Source organism: Electrophorus electricus, chromosome 17, assembly GCF_013358815.1.
Source record: "Electrophorus electricus isolate fEleEle1 chromosome 17, fEleEle1.pri, whole genome shotgun sequence".
Classification (NCBI taxonomy): Eukaryota; Metazoa; Chordata; class Actinopteri; order Gymnotiformes; family Gymnotidae; genus Electrophorus; species Electrophorus electricus.
The window spans coordinates 5,014,826-5,031,597 of NC_049551.1; the positions used below are offsets into that span (position 1 = coordinate 5,014,826).

The 16,772-nt window shown below is 41.5% G+C and overlaps 2 protein-coding genes across 2 annotated transcripts; one reads left to right on the forward strand and one right to left on the reverse strand.

The window, feature by feature from the left end:
- Positions 1-1,690: 1,690 nt before the first annotated feature.
- On the reverse strand, positions 1,691-7,399 carry lrrc32 (leucine rich repeat containing 32). The gene is made up of 3 exons (XM_027017013.2): positions 7,318-7,399; positions 6,466-6,556; positions 1,691-5,226 (listed from the first exon to the last, which is right to left on the reverse strand). The coding sequence occupies exons 2-3, from the start codon at positions 6,550-6,552 to the stop codon at positions 3,331-3,333; spliced, it is 1,983 nt and encodes a 660-aa protein (XP_026872814.1). The 5' UTR covers positions 6,553-6,556; positions 7,318-7,399; the 3' UTR covers positions 1,691-3,330.
- A 3,282-nt stretch (positions 7,400-10,681) lies between these two features.
- Positions 10,682-13,784, forward strand: klhl35 (kelch-like family member 35). The gene is given in 9 exon segments (XM_035535767.1): positions 10,682-11,047; positions 11,050-11,104; positions 11,107-11,527; positions 11,849-12,030; positions 12,481-12,582; positions 12,684-12,874; positions 13,523-13,539; positions 13,541-13,691; positions 13,779-13,784. Coding segments are annotated over 9 exon segments (1,491 nt in total).
- The last annotated feature ends 2,988 nt before the right edge of the window (positions 13,785-16,772 follow it).

Here is a 16,772-nt window from a genome sequence, read left to right on the forward strand (position 1 = left end):
TTATCAGTATGACAGTGCATGTGCTTCCTGGAAGCTGAACCCATGACCTTGGTGTTTCCAGGTGAGCTACAAGAGCTTTCAACTTCAAGCTCTGTCTCAGGCTGTATACATTGCTAAAGTTCCTGCTGATTCACTGGCTAGTCCCTTGGCCCATCCACATGACATTCAGAAAGACAAAAATATGACTGACTAAGATTTCGTAGGTCAGCAGTCATGCACCATGCAGGACCAAGGGGATGTTACAGAACTCATCATTCTCGTCAGAATGTGATGCTCTTTCTCTCTCTCATCCTGCTTTCCCTCTCGTTTCATGGTTAAACTTACATTATAAATGGCTTGTATCGGTGGAGAATGAGATGATTCTGATATTGAGTGTGTGTGTGTGTGTGTGTGTGTGTGTGTGTGTGTGTGTGTGTGTGTGTGTGTGTGTGTGAAGGAGAGTGGAAGACGCATGCAGCAGAGGGAATAAAAATTGGTACAGTGGGTGGGGGAACACCGGTCTCCCAAATTTCTGGGACACAAACAAGCCAAGGGAAGAGGAGGGAGCAGTTAAGGCCCTTAGATTAACACTGTCTGGACCCTTGGAACTCTCTCAGACTCTCCTTTGCTCTCTTAAACACTGGGAGTGGGGGATGTCAGCCAAGTCTCAGTAAGTGAATTTTAGCTATTTTGTCTCGAGTGCCTTGATAATAACAGAAAGGTCTTTATATTTTTCCATGTTTGGCAATGCTGGGCACACCACAGGCAGAGCTATGGGACCCAATTTCTGCAAGATTTCAGGGGCCTTTGTAAATAATCTGATTTAGTTCAGATGTCATAGTAAGATATAGTTCAGAGTTTTTAATGCATGTCCTCGTGAATGTGCACACACATTCTCGCTCTACCATACCCTCTCTCTGGGCTCTGAATTGGGAGAAGAGATGATGGAGCAAAAAGAACACACAGACACACACACACACACACACATACACACACACACATACACACACACACAGTGGCTGAAGTGGACTGGAGTGGAGTGGAGGCTTGTGTCTTTAACATATATGAATGCATGTATTGTTTTAAAGATTCCAGTGAGACATTGGGGTGTTTTGCAGCTCTCTTCTTGTTTCTGGTAATTATGTCCTCATGTAATAATGATAGTCACACGCTACTTTGGAGCTTGCTGAGCTTGTGTGAACTGGAGAGGAATGGCAAATCCCACTGGTACAAGAGCATGTGTCAGTAATCTGTCCTCAGTAATCATATATATATATATATATATGCGCATTTTACAAATAAGCGTGTGAAAAGGTGATAAGCCATGCAGAGTCCCGTCCTCCAGTGGCATGCTGGGATCAGGCCAGCAGTGTGTAACAGGACCAGGGCGTGAACACAATCTCCTCTATTTATGTGTGCTGTGCTTTTTCCTCTCAAGCTGCTTCCTGTTTGGAGAGCCTGATGGATATTGTCCTGCTGTCTCTTTGCCAGCCAACGTCATGTTAACACAAACACATTTTAGGCTCCCCTCACACAGAAGCTAATTCTGTCCCTCAAACACAGGTACACACATATACACTTGCACACATACAGACACACACAGGCCTTCTGCATCTGCCATAAAATATAGTTTACAAACTTATTAGGGGCATAGCCACAGTAACAATCAGACTGGGGGTTAACAGCTAAACAACACAGAAGTTCACACTAATGTAGGACAGGTCATTTATTTAGGAAAATACAGAACTTTATAAATATATCTCTGCTACAATTATATATCTAATTAATTTACATTCTTTATACAGATTTATTATAACTCCTTCAAAAAGCACAAACATTTACTGAAATGAAGCAGGAGACTGAGAACATACAGAGACGATCTCTGCAGAACCGAGTGGTTTTGGGTGTGTGGGTGTGTGTGTGTGTGTGTGTGTGTGTGATAACTGCTGGTTTCGGTATTTGCAGATTGCGTAGGAGGATGCAAGAAGTGGTAGTGACCATGAGGAAACAGCTCTCTCGTTATCGACTCAACAGGCTGTGAAATTAGTTCCTATTTATACGCGAGCAGATGACACATGCAAACACACAGGGATTTCCTCTTGTCTATTTCAGTCATGCCCGCTCCACATATGGACAGTAGATCCAATCTGCTTCCTCCACAGTTCTCTATTAATAAATAAGTGGGAGGTATAATGCATCAGTCACAGCTTGAGTAAATACGGAAAGTGTGAGGCCAAATGTGACATGTGATATGAAATACATTCACTATTTGAAGATGTAAATCGATTATAATATTCTTGCAGTGAATTGCATTTTTGTCCTGCATCAACACATGTCTTGTTCAGGGAGAGTTGGAGAGAGTGAATCAATAACAGGAAAGCTATCTGCAGTGACCCTAAAGCTGTGAAAACATGCTGTGTTTTTACTGCAGGTGTCCAGACAGCAGTACTTCCTCTGCCCTGGCGTGGCTAAATCATATCACGCACCCCCCACACACACTCCACGATCTGCATCTTCATCTGGTCCCATGACTACCACGCCACTGGCCTTTAGATTGAACCACAATGCACCAAGGGGCATATAAAACAGCTGAAACCCTTTGTAAGCTAGATAACTCAAAGCTACGTTAAGTCAAGTTCATAGGTTATCCCACTCACATGTGAATGCTACTGGCCTAGCTAACTTACTTTAAAGGCTAACTTAAGACAAAGCCTTAGTCATCTCATTAATCCATGAATACGGCTGTAATCTACATCCCCCAGATCTTTCTTAAAATCCGTCAAAATATAGCATGTGCATTGACTATAGTGTTTGATGGGTTTTAGTTACATTTAAGTACAGTACAAACACATTACATTTTACATAGCTTTTATATTCACATATTACAGTCCTTAAAGTGCAAAAGAGTGAGCCAGCAAGCCAAGACCAGCCCTGTGGGAATGTAGTGATCATATAAAAACACAGTATTGCCATGAAAGCAAAAGTCCTTCAAAAAGTTTGTATATGCAATTGCACACAGCAATTATTATCCTTCATTTGTCATTTTTTCAATGATTACCACTGTCTCATTAAGTCAGGATTCTCATGAGACCATATGTATCCAACATCTTCAAGAGGACAGATCTCTTGTTTAACTCATGCTGATGCTGACATTCTGAGCCATAGCCTGACATAGATGGACATTGACTGGTCCTAGTGTTTTAACCTTTTGTTATCTGAACCATTTCCTACATAGTGGAGTTCAGTGTAGCTCTGCAAAAGGGCTTGTTGCTGAACTCATGTGACTGTCACTGCATCTGTGTGAGATGTAGAACCTTCAGTTTCCTTTCTTGGTTTTCCTTCAGAAGTTTTTTAGGCCTTGTAGCTGTGGTTGAATCTGTGACCTTTCGAGTGGCACAACCTTATGGCAACCAGCAAAACCACCATTAGCCCTAAAGCTAGCACAGTGATCATGCTAATCACAAGCACTTTGCTATTCAGAGTTTCACAGTGCTCACTTTGTACATTCCTAAGGTTAATCTCCACATACTCAGTGTCCTTTCTGTACTTGCATGTAACCAAAGCAATGTCAGGGATCTGTACGCTGTTCTGCTGCACCAGTTCGATGAGGTGCATGTTTCGGCAGCAGCTGAGGGGATTCGAGCCCATGTAGAGGCTTCTGAGCGTGCTCTCTAGGGTCTCCAGGGTGTGTGCTTCCAAGGTTACCACACTGTTGTTCTGCAGGTTCAGGCTCTCGATGGCAGTGTCTCTACTGCCCAGCAGCAGGCTGGTGAGCCGATTGCTGGACAAATCCACCACTTTTAGGTAGCGCAGGAGTGAAAGGTCAGTGCTAAGTGTCTGGAGTTGGTTCCCTCTCAGTGATAGTTGGGTAAGGGAGCTCTCCAAGCCTGAGAAAGCATGTGCATTTATCTCTACTCCAGGGTTTAGGGACAGGTCCAGGATGAGCAACTGGCTGCACTGGAAGGCATGTGCTGGCAAGGAAAGAAGGACATTTTCAGAGAGGTAGAGGTATTGGAGTGTAGGGATATATGAGAGATAGACACAGCTCCAGCTGAGATGTTTCTCTAGGCCACAGACACTCAGCTGGTTTTGTTGCAAGTGTAGGGTTTTGATACTAGGAAGAACTTGGAAAATCCCAGGATGGAGAGTGCTGAGCGAGTTGCCCTGCAGGTAGAGTGCCTCCAGCTTCCTCAGCGTACAATTTCCGAATGACAGGTTCTGCAGGTTGTTGAAGCTCAGGTCGAGAGTCTTCAGCTTGTTCAATGGGCTCCCCTGGTCCACCATAAAACTCTCGAGACAGTTGTTGCTGATGTTCAGCAACTCCAGAGCCACCATGCTGCCAAAGAAGTCTGGGGGAATGGACTTGAGCTGGTTGTAGCTTAGGTCCAAGTAGAGGAGCTTGCAAAGCTCTGGGGGGAATTTGCAGTTCTGGCGGTGTTCGCACATTAGCTCGTCCCTGTGTTTCTGGCACTGCAGCTCCTCGTCTGCATCGGTGCTGTTCACACTGTGCAACTGATTCCGCGACAGGTCCAGGTAGATGAGTTTGTTCTTGCTTGGCAGCATGGGGAAATAGTGGATCTTGTTCTCCCTCAGGTCCAGGTAGAGCAGCTGGAAGTCCTGATCCGTGATGACGCTCTGGAAGGACATCATGCTGTTCTTGCTCAAGTTCAGTGAATTCAGATGGTAGAGATTAAAGTTGGTGATACATGAGATTGAGTTCATCGATAAATCGAGCTCGACAAGATGCTGCAGGGAGTCAAATGTGCCCTCTTCAATTTCTAAAATGACATTGTTGTGTAAGTCTATGTTTCTCAGTGCTGGGGAGCCTATAAAAGTGCTTTTGCCTATTTTGGTGATGCTGTTTCCATTTAAAGAGAGGTTAGTGAGAGCAGGGGCATCTCCCAGAAAGTAGTCACTCATATCTGTGTAGAGACCGTTCCCAGACAGGTCCAGTTCCTGGACAGAGGTGAGTGGCCCTATGGGTATTTTCAGAGCTGCATAAAGGTCCAGCTGGTTCCGTGAGAGGTCCAGAACCTGTAGGTGGCTCATGGTTCTGAAGAGACCTGGCTGGATGAACTGGATCCTGTTGGAGTGTAGACTGAACTGGTGGATGGCTGGATAGAAAGGCAGGATGTCTGTGAGGTTTTGGAGGAAGTTGTGTGACAGGTCTACCTTGTGGATGTCAGGAGGCAGCCAGTGTGGGATACTTGTCAGGTTCAAATTGGTGCAATTTGCAACCCGCTTGAGCTGTGGAGAATAACAGAGAAATAACTCCTTGCTAATTCATTGCTTTTCCTGACAGAGGTATGTTAGTTCCCAGTTTCCTAAGCTTACAGAGGAATTAGTTAGTCATAGTAATCTTGCAATGTCTGAGACCAGATGATTTGTAGCATAATGGCAACACATCATGACTAACATCATATGTCACTTCTGATGCTCCACTGGCAAGAACAAGGCTTATGACTCAATCATTCATTACTATACCTTATTACAATGGTAAGCTCACAAAAGGTTTTCTCTCTCTGCAAAGACAGACATGCAGACACACACTTATTTGGACACATGCCATTTATGGCTGTGGAACATCCAAGGTCAAAAATATAATATTTTTTTCCGCCAAGCCCATTCCACTGAGTAACCCTCCCTTTCCTGCAAAGCTGAGTGATGTATGAGCAATGAGAGCACAACGAGTGGCGTGGTAGTGCAAGCACCTACACCGTTTCCTCTCCGCCAGCCGTATGCTGGCTCATATACCCTGGGGATTACTGGCTCAGGTAACTGAAGGTGATTTCCTAAAGGTAAAACCTGTCCTGTTTATATGAACTGAAAAAAGGCCATACGCCTTCACCTGTGAGATTAGCATTAATAAACATTGTTGTGGTCAGTTAAACTCGTTTTTGTGATAAACGTTTTTTGTGCTCAGCTAAACTCAATCATTTAAACCTTACAGCAGGTTTAAAGTGTCTTTAAAAATGATATTTCAGAAGATAGCATGTGTGGTTTCGGTAGGGTGTTTTTATGTAAGTATTGTTAGGTTTTAGAAAAAACTCTGTTTGTGTTATACAGAGCCTGAGATGACCAATGGATAATAATATATAATAATTTGATTTGTAATTACTAAGTAGAAGAAAATTATTCAAAAGATTTTAATTAAAATACCATGCATACATTAACAAAAACATTAGATACAGAATGAGTCTTTTTTAAATTTTTCTTCCTCATGCTCATGGGTGTTTTGATTATGAGATGATTTTGAAGATAACGAAGATAACATAACTATTAACATTACATAATATTTTGAACATGAACATGACTAGCATAGTATAAATCATAAACAGGTTTAAAATAATAAAATCAAAATGTGCATCATAATATTAAATCATAATTTAGTCATGGATGGATAAAAGGCTTAAAAGAGTGCACCATTGCATTTCTAAGTGGCAGACACCCAAACTGGACTTTGACAATGTGGAGTAGGTCACTTACCACATGGCAGGAGGAGAGCAGCTGTGGGTGCAGAACGGCTGCAAATCCATTCACAAGGAAGAGGAGTAACCACACTCGGGCCCCCATGGTGCTGCCAGGACAGACGCATGCGAAGAGAAGGAGGGAGAGAAAGCCGGTGTGAAAGACTGAACTCAGCTCATGCTATAACCTCTCAGAAGGGAAGTGTGTACCTGACGTAATTTGGAGTGGTTTTTTTTCTGCAAAGACATCATGCCTGGCTCTTATTACACACATACACACAGACACACACACACATGCACACACATACGCTGTTTACAGTTCGCACTGTCAGACATCTTTCATGATTAAAATGGAACACTTATAATGTTTTGTTTCCAGTGACATATGTGACCTCACGAGATGGTAAAATGCCATGTTGTTTTGGTTCCCATGTAGTATAAATGTATTCTTCACATAAGAGGAAACACCTACATATCAGACAAAGACAGAAATCTGAAAGCTTAGTCATCTCCAGGGGCAATTGGAGGGCGGGGGTCATGGGCGCAAAGGTCCCTGTCAGTCTGAGTTGTAAATGAAATTGAAACAGGCTCATCCTTCAATAGCCCAGCTAAGAGTACCATTTTACCCACTTATTGCAGCACATTAACAACCTACCATGCAAATGATCAAGTGAAAATCTCAACCCAATCAAATCAAAGTTAGTCTGCTCAGCACGGACAGTGACTAGTGTGAGTGGACAGTCTTCTAATTTTGTGCCCACCTCATCCTGGCTCCAGTTTTTTTCTCTGAACTGTCAGTTACCACAGCGCTCTTTGCCCAGACAAAAAGAAAGCGTAAAGCTTTCCTTCTTTAGTGAGAGAGTAGTCTTACCTTTATAGAGAATGTGACAACGCTACTGTCCTGCGCAGGGAGAATCGGTCATGCTGCCTGTTGCTTCTTAGTTTAGTAGCTGGACCATCCTTCCCTCTTCTTTCCCCCCTCCCCTCTCTCTCCCTCCCTACCTCTCCATCTCTCTCTCTCTCTCGCTCTCTCTCTCTCTCTCTCTCTCTCTCTCTCTCTCTCTCTCTCTCTCTCTCTCTCTCTCTCTCTCTCCATGGTGGACATCCTGTGAGAACATCCTGTATTATTTTGCCCCAACCCCCCTTCCCTCTTTGGCTATACCTTATAAGGGATGGAGGAGTTCTCTCTCTCTCTCTCTCTCTCTCTCTCTCTCTCTCTCTCTCTCTCTCTCTTTCTCTTTCTCTCCCTCTCACAATAGCCTGAGTGAATATGAAAAAGTGCAGCTGGCCTCAGTGAATTTAATATGTGGGGTGTTTCGGAATACTACATTCCACAATCAACTCAAATTATAAGTAAGATAAAGTAATCAATTACATGTAGGGGAAAATAACACAAGTGAAGATAAGACATACTTATGAGTCCTGCGTGTCTCATCATGGAAGTCTTGTCTATGGAAGTCTTGTCTATGGAAGTCTTGTCTGTGAATGTCTTGTCTTCATTGTAGCAATTCACACCAGGCTCACCTTGTCTAATTTAAACTAAAGACACACAGTGATGGAAAGTACATGTAAAATTGCCGGTCTGTATCCAAATTTAACCTGTGACCAGGGATTCCTGTTCTTTAGTAGACCTTATATGGGCTTACAGTACTTTTTCCTTTTGTTTTTTCTTTCAGACATTGTAAATAGATGGCTATTGCTTTCAATCCTTGTTTTAGGTGTATTGTAAATATGTTGTTGTTGTTGTTGTTGTTGTTGTTATGCTTGATTTATTTTATTGGTGTTGTGATAAAAGTACCGTATACGTAATGAAATGAAGACAGATTCATAGAAGAGTAGACACCTCCCTCTAGTGGCTGTGCTACTCCCTTGTCTTCTCTGATCTACGTATATTGGGGTATAGTGGAAAAAATGGATTATCGGTATTCAGATTATAATTATTAAAATAATAATAACAACAGCGCTGTTAATAATTACGTACATTAATACTACTACTAATTATTATTGTTGCTTGTTTGTTTTTTATTGTTGCTGTGAACAATAATCTTACATCATCATTTACACAATTTGTTTAGTCTTTAATCCATTGCTATTCCTATCCATTGTTGCTATTACTGAAACTACTTTGCTATGCAGCATTGCTATATGCCTAATCAGTGAGCTGAATTCCAGCAGGACATTAGAATACATGGTACATTTGGTGGAAACTAATTTGTTAATGACAACAAACTGGGATGACGCTGTGTGGGACCAAAAACATGTGCAGACAAAACGGAGCAAGATAATTCATAAAACTATTTTCTATCTATATAAAGGTACTCTGTCAGTTAGCTCCACCACTGCCAAGTTACCACCCCTGTGCAAGGCCCTTAACCTTCAGTTGCTGAAGTTGCATTCAGTCATGATTGTAAGTTGCTTTGTATAAAAGCGCCATAAATGACTACCTTCTGACCAAGTAAAAAATCTTTCCGCATATTTTTAGTTATTTTGTGCATTTTACGTTCAGTAAACCTATGTCGGTGAGAATAACTTATGGTGCGTCGACTTGAACGAGTCCTAACCGTCGCGGACAGGTGTGAAAGCTTTTCGAAAGTGTACAAGTCTTAAGTGTATGCATTTGAAAACACATGCGGATTTGTCATTTTTTTTACATTTCTTTACCATATTTAGATTTAAGCCCTCGTTAGCTCAGCTGTAATAATTTAGGGTCAGCTGCAAGCCCTCTATCTGAGCCTTTGTGTGGTTTATATGTTAAAACGTTAGCCACACTGCTAGCAGTAATATCTCACTAAGCTTAGCAGTTCTCGTCTTGACCATGTAGCCGATGTGGTAACGTTTTATATTTGCCTTTTAAAAAAACGTTTATTTAAATGAATATTAGGATAAACCCCTAGAATTAAAGGAGCAGATTTTCAATTTTAGTAACTTCAAACATCTGTCACTGGTTAGGTTTTTCTTTTTGAAGCAAGTCCACAGATCCTGCCGTATTCAAGGCAGGTGCATGCTGCACCAAAGGTTCCACCGAGTTAACGATGACAAGGGAAGCGTTGACATGAATAATTCCTGATGCCCAGGGAAACTTGATGTGGAAATCGCACAAATGGTTAGACTTAAATTAATGAAGACATCTTAAATGATACCACATTAATCCAAAAGAGGTGGAAAGGTAGATGATACGTTTTACAAGGGGGTGGTTGTCATATTTTTTCTGACTGGTGGATCTCATCGCATCCGTCCTCAAATCAAGCGCTGAATATAGTTCTGGCTTTCAAACTATGACTAAATACATCACCACCCATTAGGTTTTACCAAAGTAGTCTAGAAACGGGGCTGTGTGGTCTCTGCTTTTATAAGCTTGCCCTCCCAGGAATGAACCTTACTGTGAAGGTACATTTTACAGCTTGAAAGTACCATGCGAACGAACGGTGGCGCTGTATTGTTAATGAAATGTTGCCTCATATCCATCCAAAACGATGCCCCCAAGATCCCTTCCCTCCGAGCGCCCCTGGACCGGGTGGACCGCACATTTATACTCCCGTGTCCGTAGTGCGGAGAACATACACTGACAGACGAACCTGCCGAACCTGCACACTGGATATCAAATAAACTGACACCTTCAACAATCAACATTTCAGTCAAGCTTTTTGAACTTTAAGGTGAGGTTTTTTGTTGTTGTTGTTATTTTTGTTTTTGTTGTTGTTTTTGCTCTTATACTAGGCTAATTGACACAGAAAACTTTTTTTGTATAACTCAGATTTCCTGTGATATAATACTGAATCAAAGAAGCCACGGCTTCCGATTAAACGTTTCAGTATTCCGTGACATTATGGGTCAGAAACATTGATGTGTATTATGTAGTCTTGGTAAAAATAAGTGCCCGTTGCAGTCTTTGGCTAGCTTTTCACTTTGCCTAAGCGCGTTGTCACAGAGGCTGAGGAAATCAGATATTTGGCTCCTACATATAAATAATTTGATGGATATAAATCCTTTATTTTTGTGAAAGTTTGAACACGGTGTCTTAAAAAATGGTGAATAAAGTAGGAAATGCCATGCTTTACTGTACATGTGATAAAACACACATGATGATAAAAGCAACAATGCAATGGCTATCGCGCTGCCCTACTTCACATTTACAGTCACATTTCTGAAGTTCAGTCGGAAAGCAATGCATAAAATGAAACAAATGTCATGAAATGCCTTTCTTTCTTCCTAAAGCACTTCTTCCGCCTCCATCCATGGGTTTTGGCAGCGATTGTGACTCATGCTCTGAGAGCGGCTCGGATGACAGCTCCTGCTTGGGCTTGTGCCACACAGAGCACATACTGCAGACGCTGAACACTTTTAGGCAGAGCGCCACCTTCACCGATGTGGTGCTGAAGGTGGAGGGCTGAGAGTTCCCCTGCCGTCGGGCCGTGCTGTATGCTGCCAGCCCCTACTTCCACACCATGTTCGTGGGCCGCATGCGGGAGAGGCACCGGCGGGTGGTGTTGCTGGAGGAGGTCTCGGCCTCCTCCATGGAGCACCTGCTGGAGTTCATCTACGTGGCGAGGGTACGGCTCCGTGAAGAGAGCGTGGCAGGGGTCTTTCAGGCCGCCGACCTGAAATGCTGAATGTGCGCAAGCTGTCCCGGATGTGCACCGAGTTCCTGAAGGCACGTGTGAGGCATGCCTGAGCCTGATGGACTTTGCCAAGCTGTACTCGCTGCAATCAGTGCTGGAGCGCTGTCAGGGCCTACTGTGGCGGGACTTCACCACTGTGTCCAGGCAGGAGGAGTTCCCGGACCTGCCCGCAGAGAGGGTGCTGGAGCTGCTGGACTCTGAGAAGCTGCAGGCGTCAGAGGAGGAGCTGGTGGAGACCATGCTGCACTGGGCTCGGTAACAGCGCGGTCAGAGGATGGTACACCTCGCTCGTCTGCTGGGGAGGCTCTGCTTGCCCCTGGTGGACTCCGTGTTCTTCACCGACGTTCTGGAGGCAGACAAGCTCGTGCAGCAATGCAACGACTGCTGGGCCCTCCTGCAGGAGGCCAGACTGTACCACGTTTACGGCAGAGAGATCAGCTCTGAGCGAACCAGACCCAGGAGGTCAGTCAGTCCACCATGGCCAGACAGCAGGAATTCAATTCATTATCGCACCAAGAGTGATACATTCAGAGTGTTAGATTAAGCACAGTGGCCACAGTCTATGGGTTGGTGCATCAGAAACAAGGACATGAAAACTAATGACTACTAAAATAATACAGCTGTTTATTGAACTACATGTTTATGCCAGACCTTTGCCTCATGAAAAACTATATTTTCAGTTTACAAACTGATCTGAAAAACCAAATATAGCTTCTTTGCAATTTAGGTGGTATCTGGTTTGCTGACCTCTGTGTGTGTGTGTGTGTGTGTGTACGTGTACAGGCAGTCTGGCTGGGCTGAGATGATTGTGGTGATCGGTCATAACAGAAGCGACATTTCTTGGACGTCATTAACGGAGAAACTGGATCCAGCCTCAGGGAAATGGTTTCCATCAGCCACAGTGCCAGGCTATGGCAAATGTGAGTTTGCTGTGTGTGAACTGCAGAGCCACATCTACTTATCAGGTATGTTGGATGAGTCTTTGTCAGAGCACAGAATCCTACAAGTGTGGTTAATGTGGAAAGTGCTATATGTTATTTCTGTTGCTAAGTATATTAAGATTTAAATGCTAACTCCCAAGTCCCTGCCTGTACAGTGTGTAAAAAAATGTAAAGTGCACAATAAAAAACAATAATGTAGCCTACATGCAGAAGCCAGAGATGTAATAGCTTTTGACTTACATCACACAGAAGAAGTGAGTACATGCAGGGAGAATGGGAGATGTCTATCACTCTTCGATTCCACTGAAACGGTTGTCTATGCTTGCATGTAGCCCAATGTCAAGTGTTTATCTTTCTTCAAAGCCTCTTCCACTGCATGAATGCCAACAGCACTAGTGTAAGACATGCCCTTGTATCCGCATTTTTTTTAACGGTGTGCCTGGCATGCATATCTTGGCATGCGTGCGTTGGCAGGTGGGCAGCTGAATAGCTCAGACGTGTGGTGCCTCATGCCCCAGCTGGCCCAGTGGGTGCGCGTGGGCAGGCAGCAACACAAGAAGACCTGCCTGCGTGGAAAGATTAGATGCCCGTCGTGTCTTATCTGTTCCACCAAATCCCCTAGCTGTCATCAAGTAAGTTACTGATGGCCCGTGTCCTGTTTGCGTGCTTGCGACCGCAGCTGTATGCTCTGGGCATTTACAATGGGTACCAGCGGCTGAGCAGCATGGAGTGTTACAGCGTGTTTGAGAATGCGTGGAAGACTGTGGCACCGCCGCTCCTTACAGTCAGCTCTTCTGCGCTCGCCAGGTGTTCGGGCAAGCTTTCCATCATTGGTGGAGCTGTGAACAACGACAGCAACACCAACAAGGTAAGACTTTGACAGGAGCATGTGCATAGTCTCCGCCGGTCAAAGGTTTAAAGTAAGTTACAGCAGAAATCAAAATGAGCTGTGCTTAGCTGTGGCTCTGGCCTATTATCACATCCATTGCATTTCTCTCTCCTAAGATTAAAGACTCAGATGGACTTTTTATAGTCCTGATGCTGAATACTTTTATATTCAGCTTTTGAATTTTTTATGGAATTTGTAGATGTGACGAAGTATTTCCATGTAGTCCACCTGGTATAACACCACCTGTTGTACTGTTTGCAAGACTAGAAAAACAATTGCAACTCATTGAGACAGTAAGCAAGTTAGGGATGACTGCAACTGAATGGGTATGTTTTGAAAACAGTACCACTAAACAAGAACAGGTTAGCATGCATGAGGTTGACCTTTTTTGCCAAATAAGTTGATTGGTTTAATGTGGGGGTGTAACATTTTGCCATTACCAAGAGAAACGCATATAAACATTATTGAATGTTTTACGTTTTATCTGCCTGGCTGACATTTGTTTTTGGTTCAGTGCAATGAACTGTTGAGTGAGTGATTGTTTCAGAAACCCTTTACAATGACAGGTGTGTGTATGGGTTTAATTCTACAAGCTGTGTTGGAATCAGGAATGCAATTGTCTTTTAGGTGCAGTGCTTTGACCCATGTGTCATCCTGTCCATTCTCTCAGAAATGCATAGATGCAGTGTCACTCAGTAGCACCATCTACACAGCTGGAGGCTTGCTCGACAAATTGTACTGTTATACTCCAAGGAATGATACTTGGAGCAAAGTGGCAGAGCTGTCAATGAAACTGGTACACAAAAAGCAACTTGGTATCTTATCTCATTTCATCTCATCTGATTGAAACATCTGCATGATCATATTGTTTGGTGTCCTGTAGCTGTAATTGCAGCAAAAGGTGGTCCCACAAAGTATTGAGTCAGGGGTGGCTGAATACAAATGCATGCTACACTTTCCAGATTTTTATTTAAGAAATTTGAAAACCAAGTATAATTTTTCACTTCACAATTACTTGCTACTTTGTGTTGGTTTATCACATAAAATCCCAATAAAATACATTTAAGTTTGTAGGTGTAACATGAAAAAATGTGGAAAAGTTCAAGGGGTATGAATACTTTTTCAAGGCTGTGTGTGTATATATACACATTCAGCACCCACTTCATTAGAAACTTGTGAAGGGTTTCAAAATATTCTATGCCATTTTTAAATCATGCATCTGTGTATATTTTAGTGAATACTGGTGGTATTACATTTGTGTATTATTATTGAAATATCTTAATTTGTAGCCAATAATAAACTGTCATGTCTAACATGGTATTTATCCATCATATATATATATATATATATATATATATATATAAATACAGAAAAAGAATTTACATCTTTTGTAATTCTTAGAGGGTATATTTAATCTTTTCAAATATGGTCACATCTCATCTTTTTAAAATACTCTGAAATTGTCTTGGGACAAAGACATTTGTGATTTGATGAGGATGAATTGTTAAATGTATGTGATCAGATATTCCACTAATGCACCTTCATTAATGTATATGAAGAGAATTTCAAATTTATCAACATAAATGATCATCACCAGTCCACCATAATAGAATATTTTCTAATAGTGTATAGGTAAGTAGAGGTATCTTAATGTGTGCATTCTGGTCTTGCAAAAAGAAACAGGTCCAATAAAAGGGGAGTCCAAATTATTGGCAGAATTTGACATCTTGAATATATTCACGTGAAGACACAAACCATGCCTTGTTTACCTTATTTGTGCTTTATCTCTTCATGTTTTCCATTTGGTTGTGTAAACCCCAGCTGTGGTAGCTCAGTGGTGAAGGTGCTTGACTTGTAATCCAAGGGTTGCTGGTTTAAGCCCCACTGCTGGGCCCCTGAGCAAGGCCCTTAACCCTCAAGTTGTACTCAGTCATAACTAAGTCGCTTTGGATAAAAGCGTCAGCTAAATGCCTAAAATGAAATCAAAGATTTTGGCTTTACTATTGGCAAGCAGTAACTAATAGCACCCAAGTTAAAAATCACATAACATTTATTGCTAATATGTTGAATTTAACATGCCAGATGTGTTAATTTTCCATTAAACTTATTTAGATGTACACTTAATTTGTTCTACTAAAACTGCTTGCCTTTCCACAGTGGTCTCGGAATGTGGCGAGATAATTGTGAGGCAAAACATTTTTATCATTTCAAAGAACATTTCAGCGAAAAACAAAAACAATACACAAAAATCTAGGATTTTTCAAGACAAGAGTAAACAAGCCCAAAAATCATTATCCAGTTTTGTGTAATCTGATTCCAGTGACATCTGACATCTTGTAGAAACGAACATCCTTTTCAGTTTTCCAAAGAAATTCTAGTTTCCAGAGAAGACAAGACAAAAGCACTGCAACATAACCACTACACATGCAGTCATAACCTGTCCAACAAAGCTTCTGTAGAAGAGTAATCATTACATATCTTGGATCGCAGAAATTAGAGGGAATGTTTGTACTTCAACCTGAGGAAAAAAAAGCAGTCTGAAATTACATGCCCAATACACCAGCTACAGACAAAAAAAAAATAATCCAAAACATTTTTGTTGCATTGCTTTATACTGTAACCACACTGTTTAAAAGTACTGTTAAACAGTTCATTCACATGAGACCAAAATACTGAATCAAATGAATCTGATTTTAATATATTTACACACACACACACACACACACACACACACATACACATATAAAAAAATAGATACAGTGGTTTCATATACAAAATAAAAGTGGGCAGAACATATGTAAAGCATGTGGCAATGAAATGTTAAAGACAATGATTCACAACATTCCAGTTCTCAAAATTAATCTCTTCCTACACCAACAATTGTATTCAATGGGAAATATATAGAGAACAGTGCTTTTAAATCATAATGGAATTTCTTTTGTACAAAGTACAAAAAAAGTACAAAGGAGTACCCCAAAAAAGGCACATTTTAACAATGCAATGCTGATGTAAACTGTACTCACGAGTATATTTCAAATTGGAGTGTTTGAGTTTTAACAGGAAACAAGAGACTTTTAAAACATGGAAAAACCTAGCCACATGCTACTACAAACACAAAAATGCATCAAAAGTCCAGCATCATCAATGTTAGGAATGCAAGTGATCATTCATCACAGATTTTGGTTCGCTCACCATTAATTTAAATTTTGTCTGGTCTTCCTAAAAAGAAACATGAAAAGAAAGAATGTCTCAACATTTCAGTATGACCCAATAATGTGCAAAAGGCAACAATTAAGACTTAACTAGAATAGGAAAAACAGATCCAAGGAATGTTTAAGACTATTCCTAAGTAATAGCCTTGGAATATCACTAGTGTTTAAAAAAAAAAAAAAAAAAAAAAAAAAAAAAAAAAAAAAAAAAAACCACCCTGACATTATTTGCAAATTCAGACATACACACAATACATTGGACTAGTACTTGCAAAATCAACATACTCAAAAGTTTTCCATTTTTATAGTACAGTAAGGCTGTTGAGTCAAGATACACTTAGGGCCAGAAGTCTTAAGACACCATTACAATGTAGACAGAGTCCCCCTCCCATTTCAAATACCTATCAATTTAAGACTAAGCTTAATCTGGGTGTAGAAAACTGGCTCATAATGCTATCTAACAAACTCAAAACAAGTGAAAAAATACATGAAGTTGCCATTTGTAGTTGTAGATTATTTAAAATCCATGCAGCACAAAGACATTTATCTGTACAATTTACACATAATTTAGACACAAGATCATTTCGTTTTGATTTCTACTGTGGTCTGAGATGTTATCTACTGAAGCCAGTATCATACAGACTAGTCTAGGGTGACCACTCTCAGCA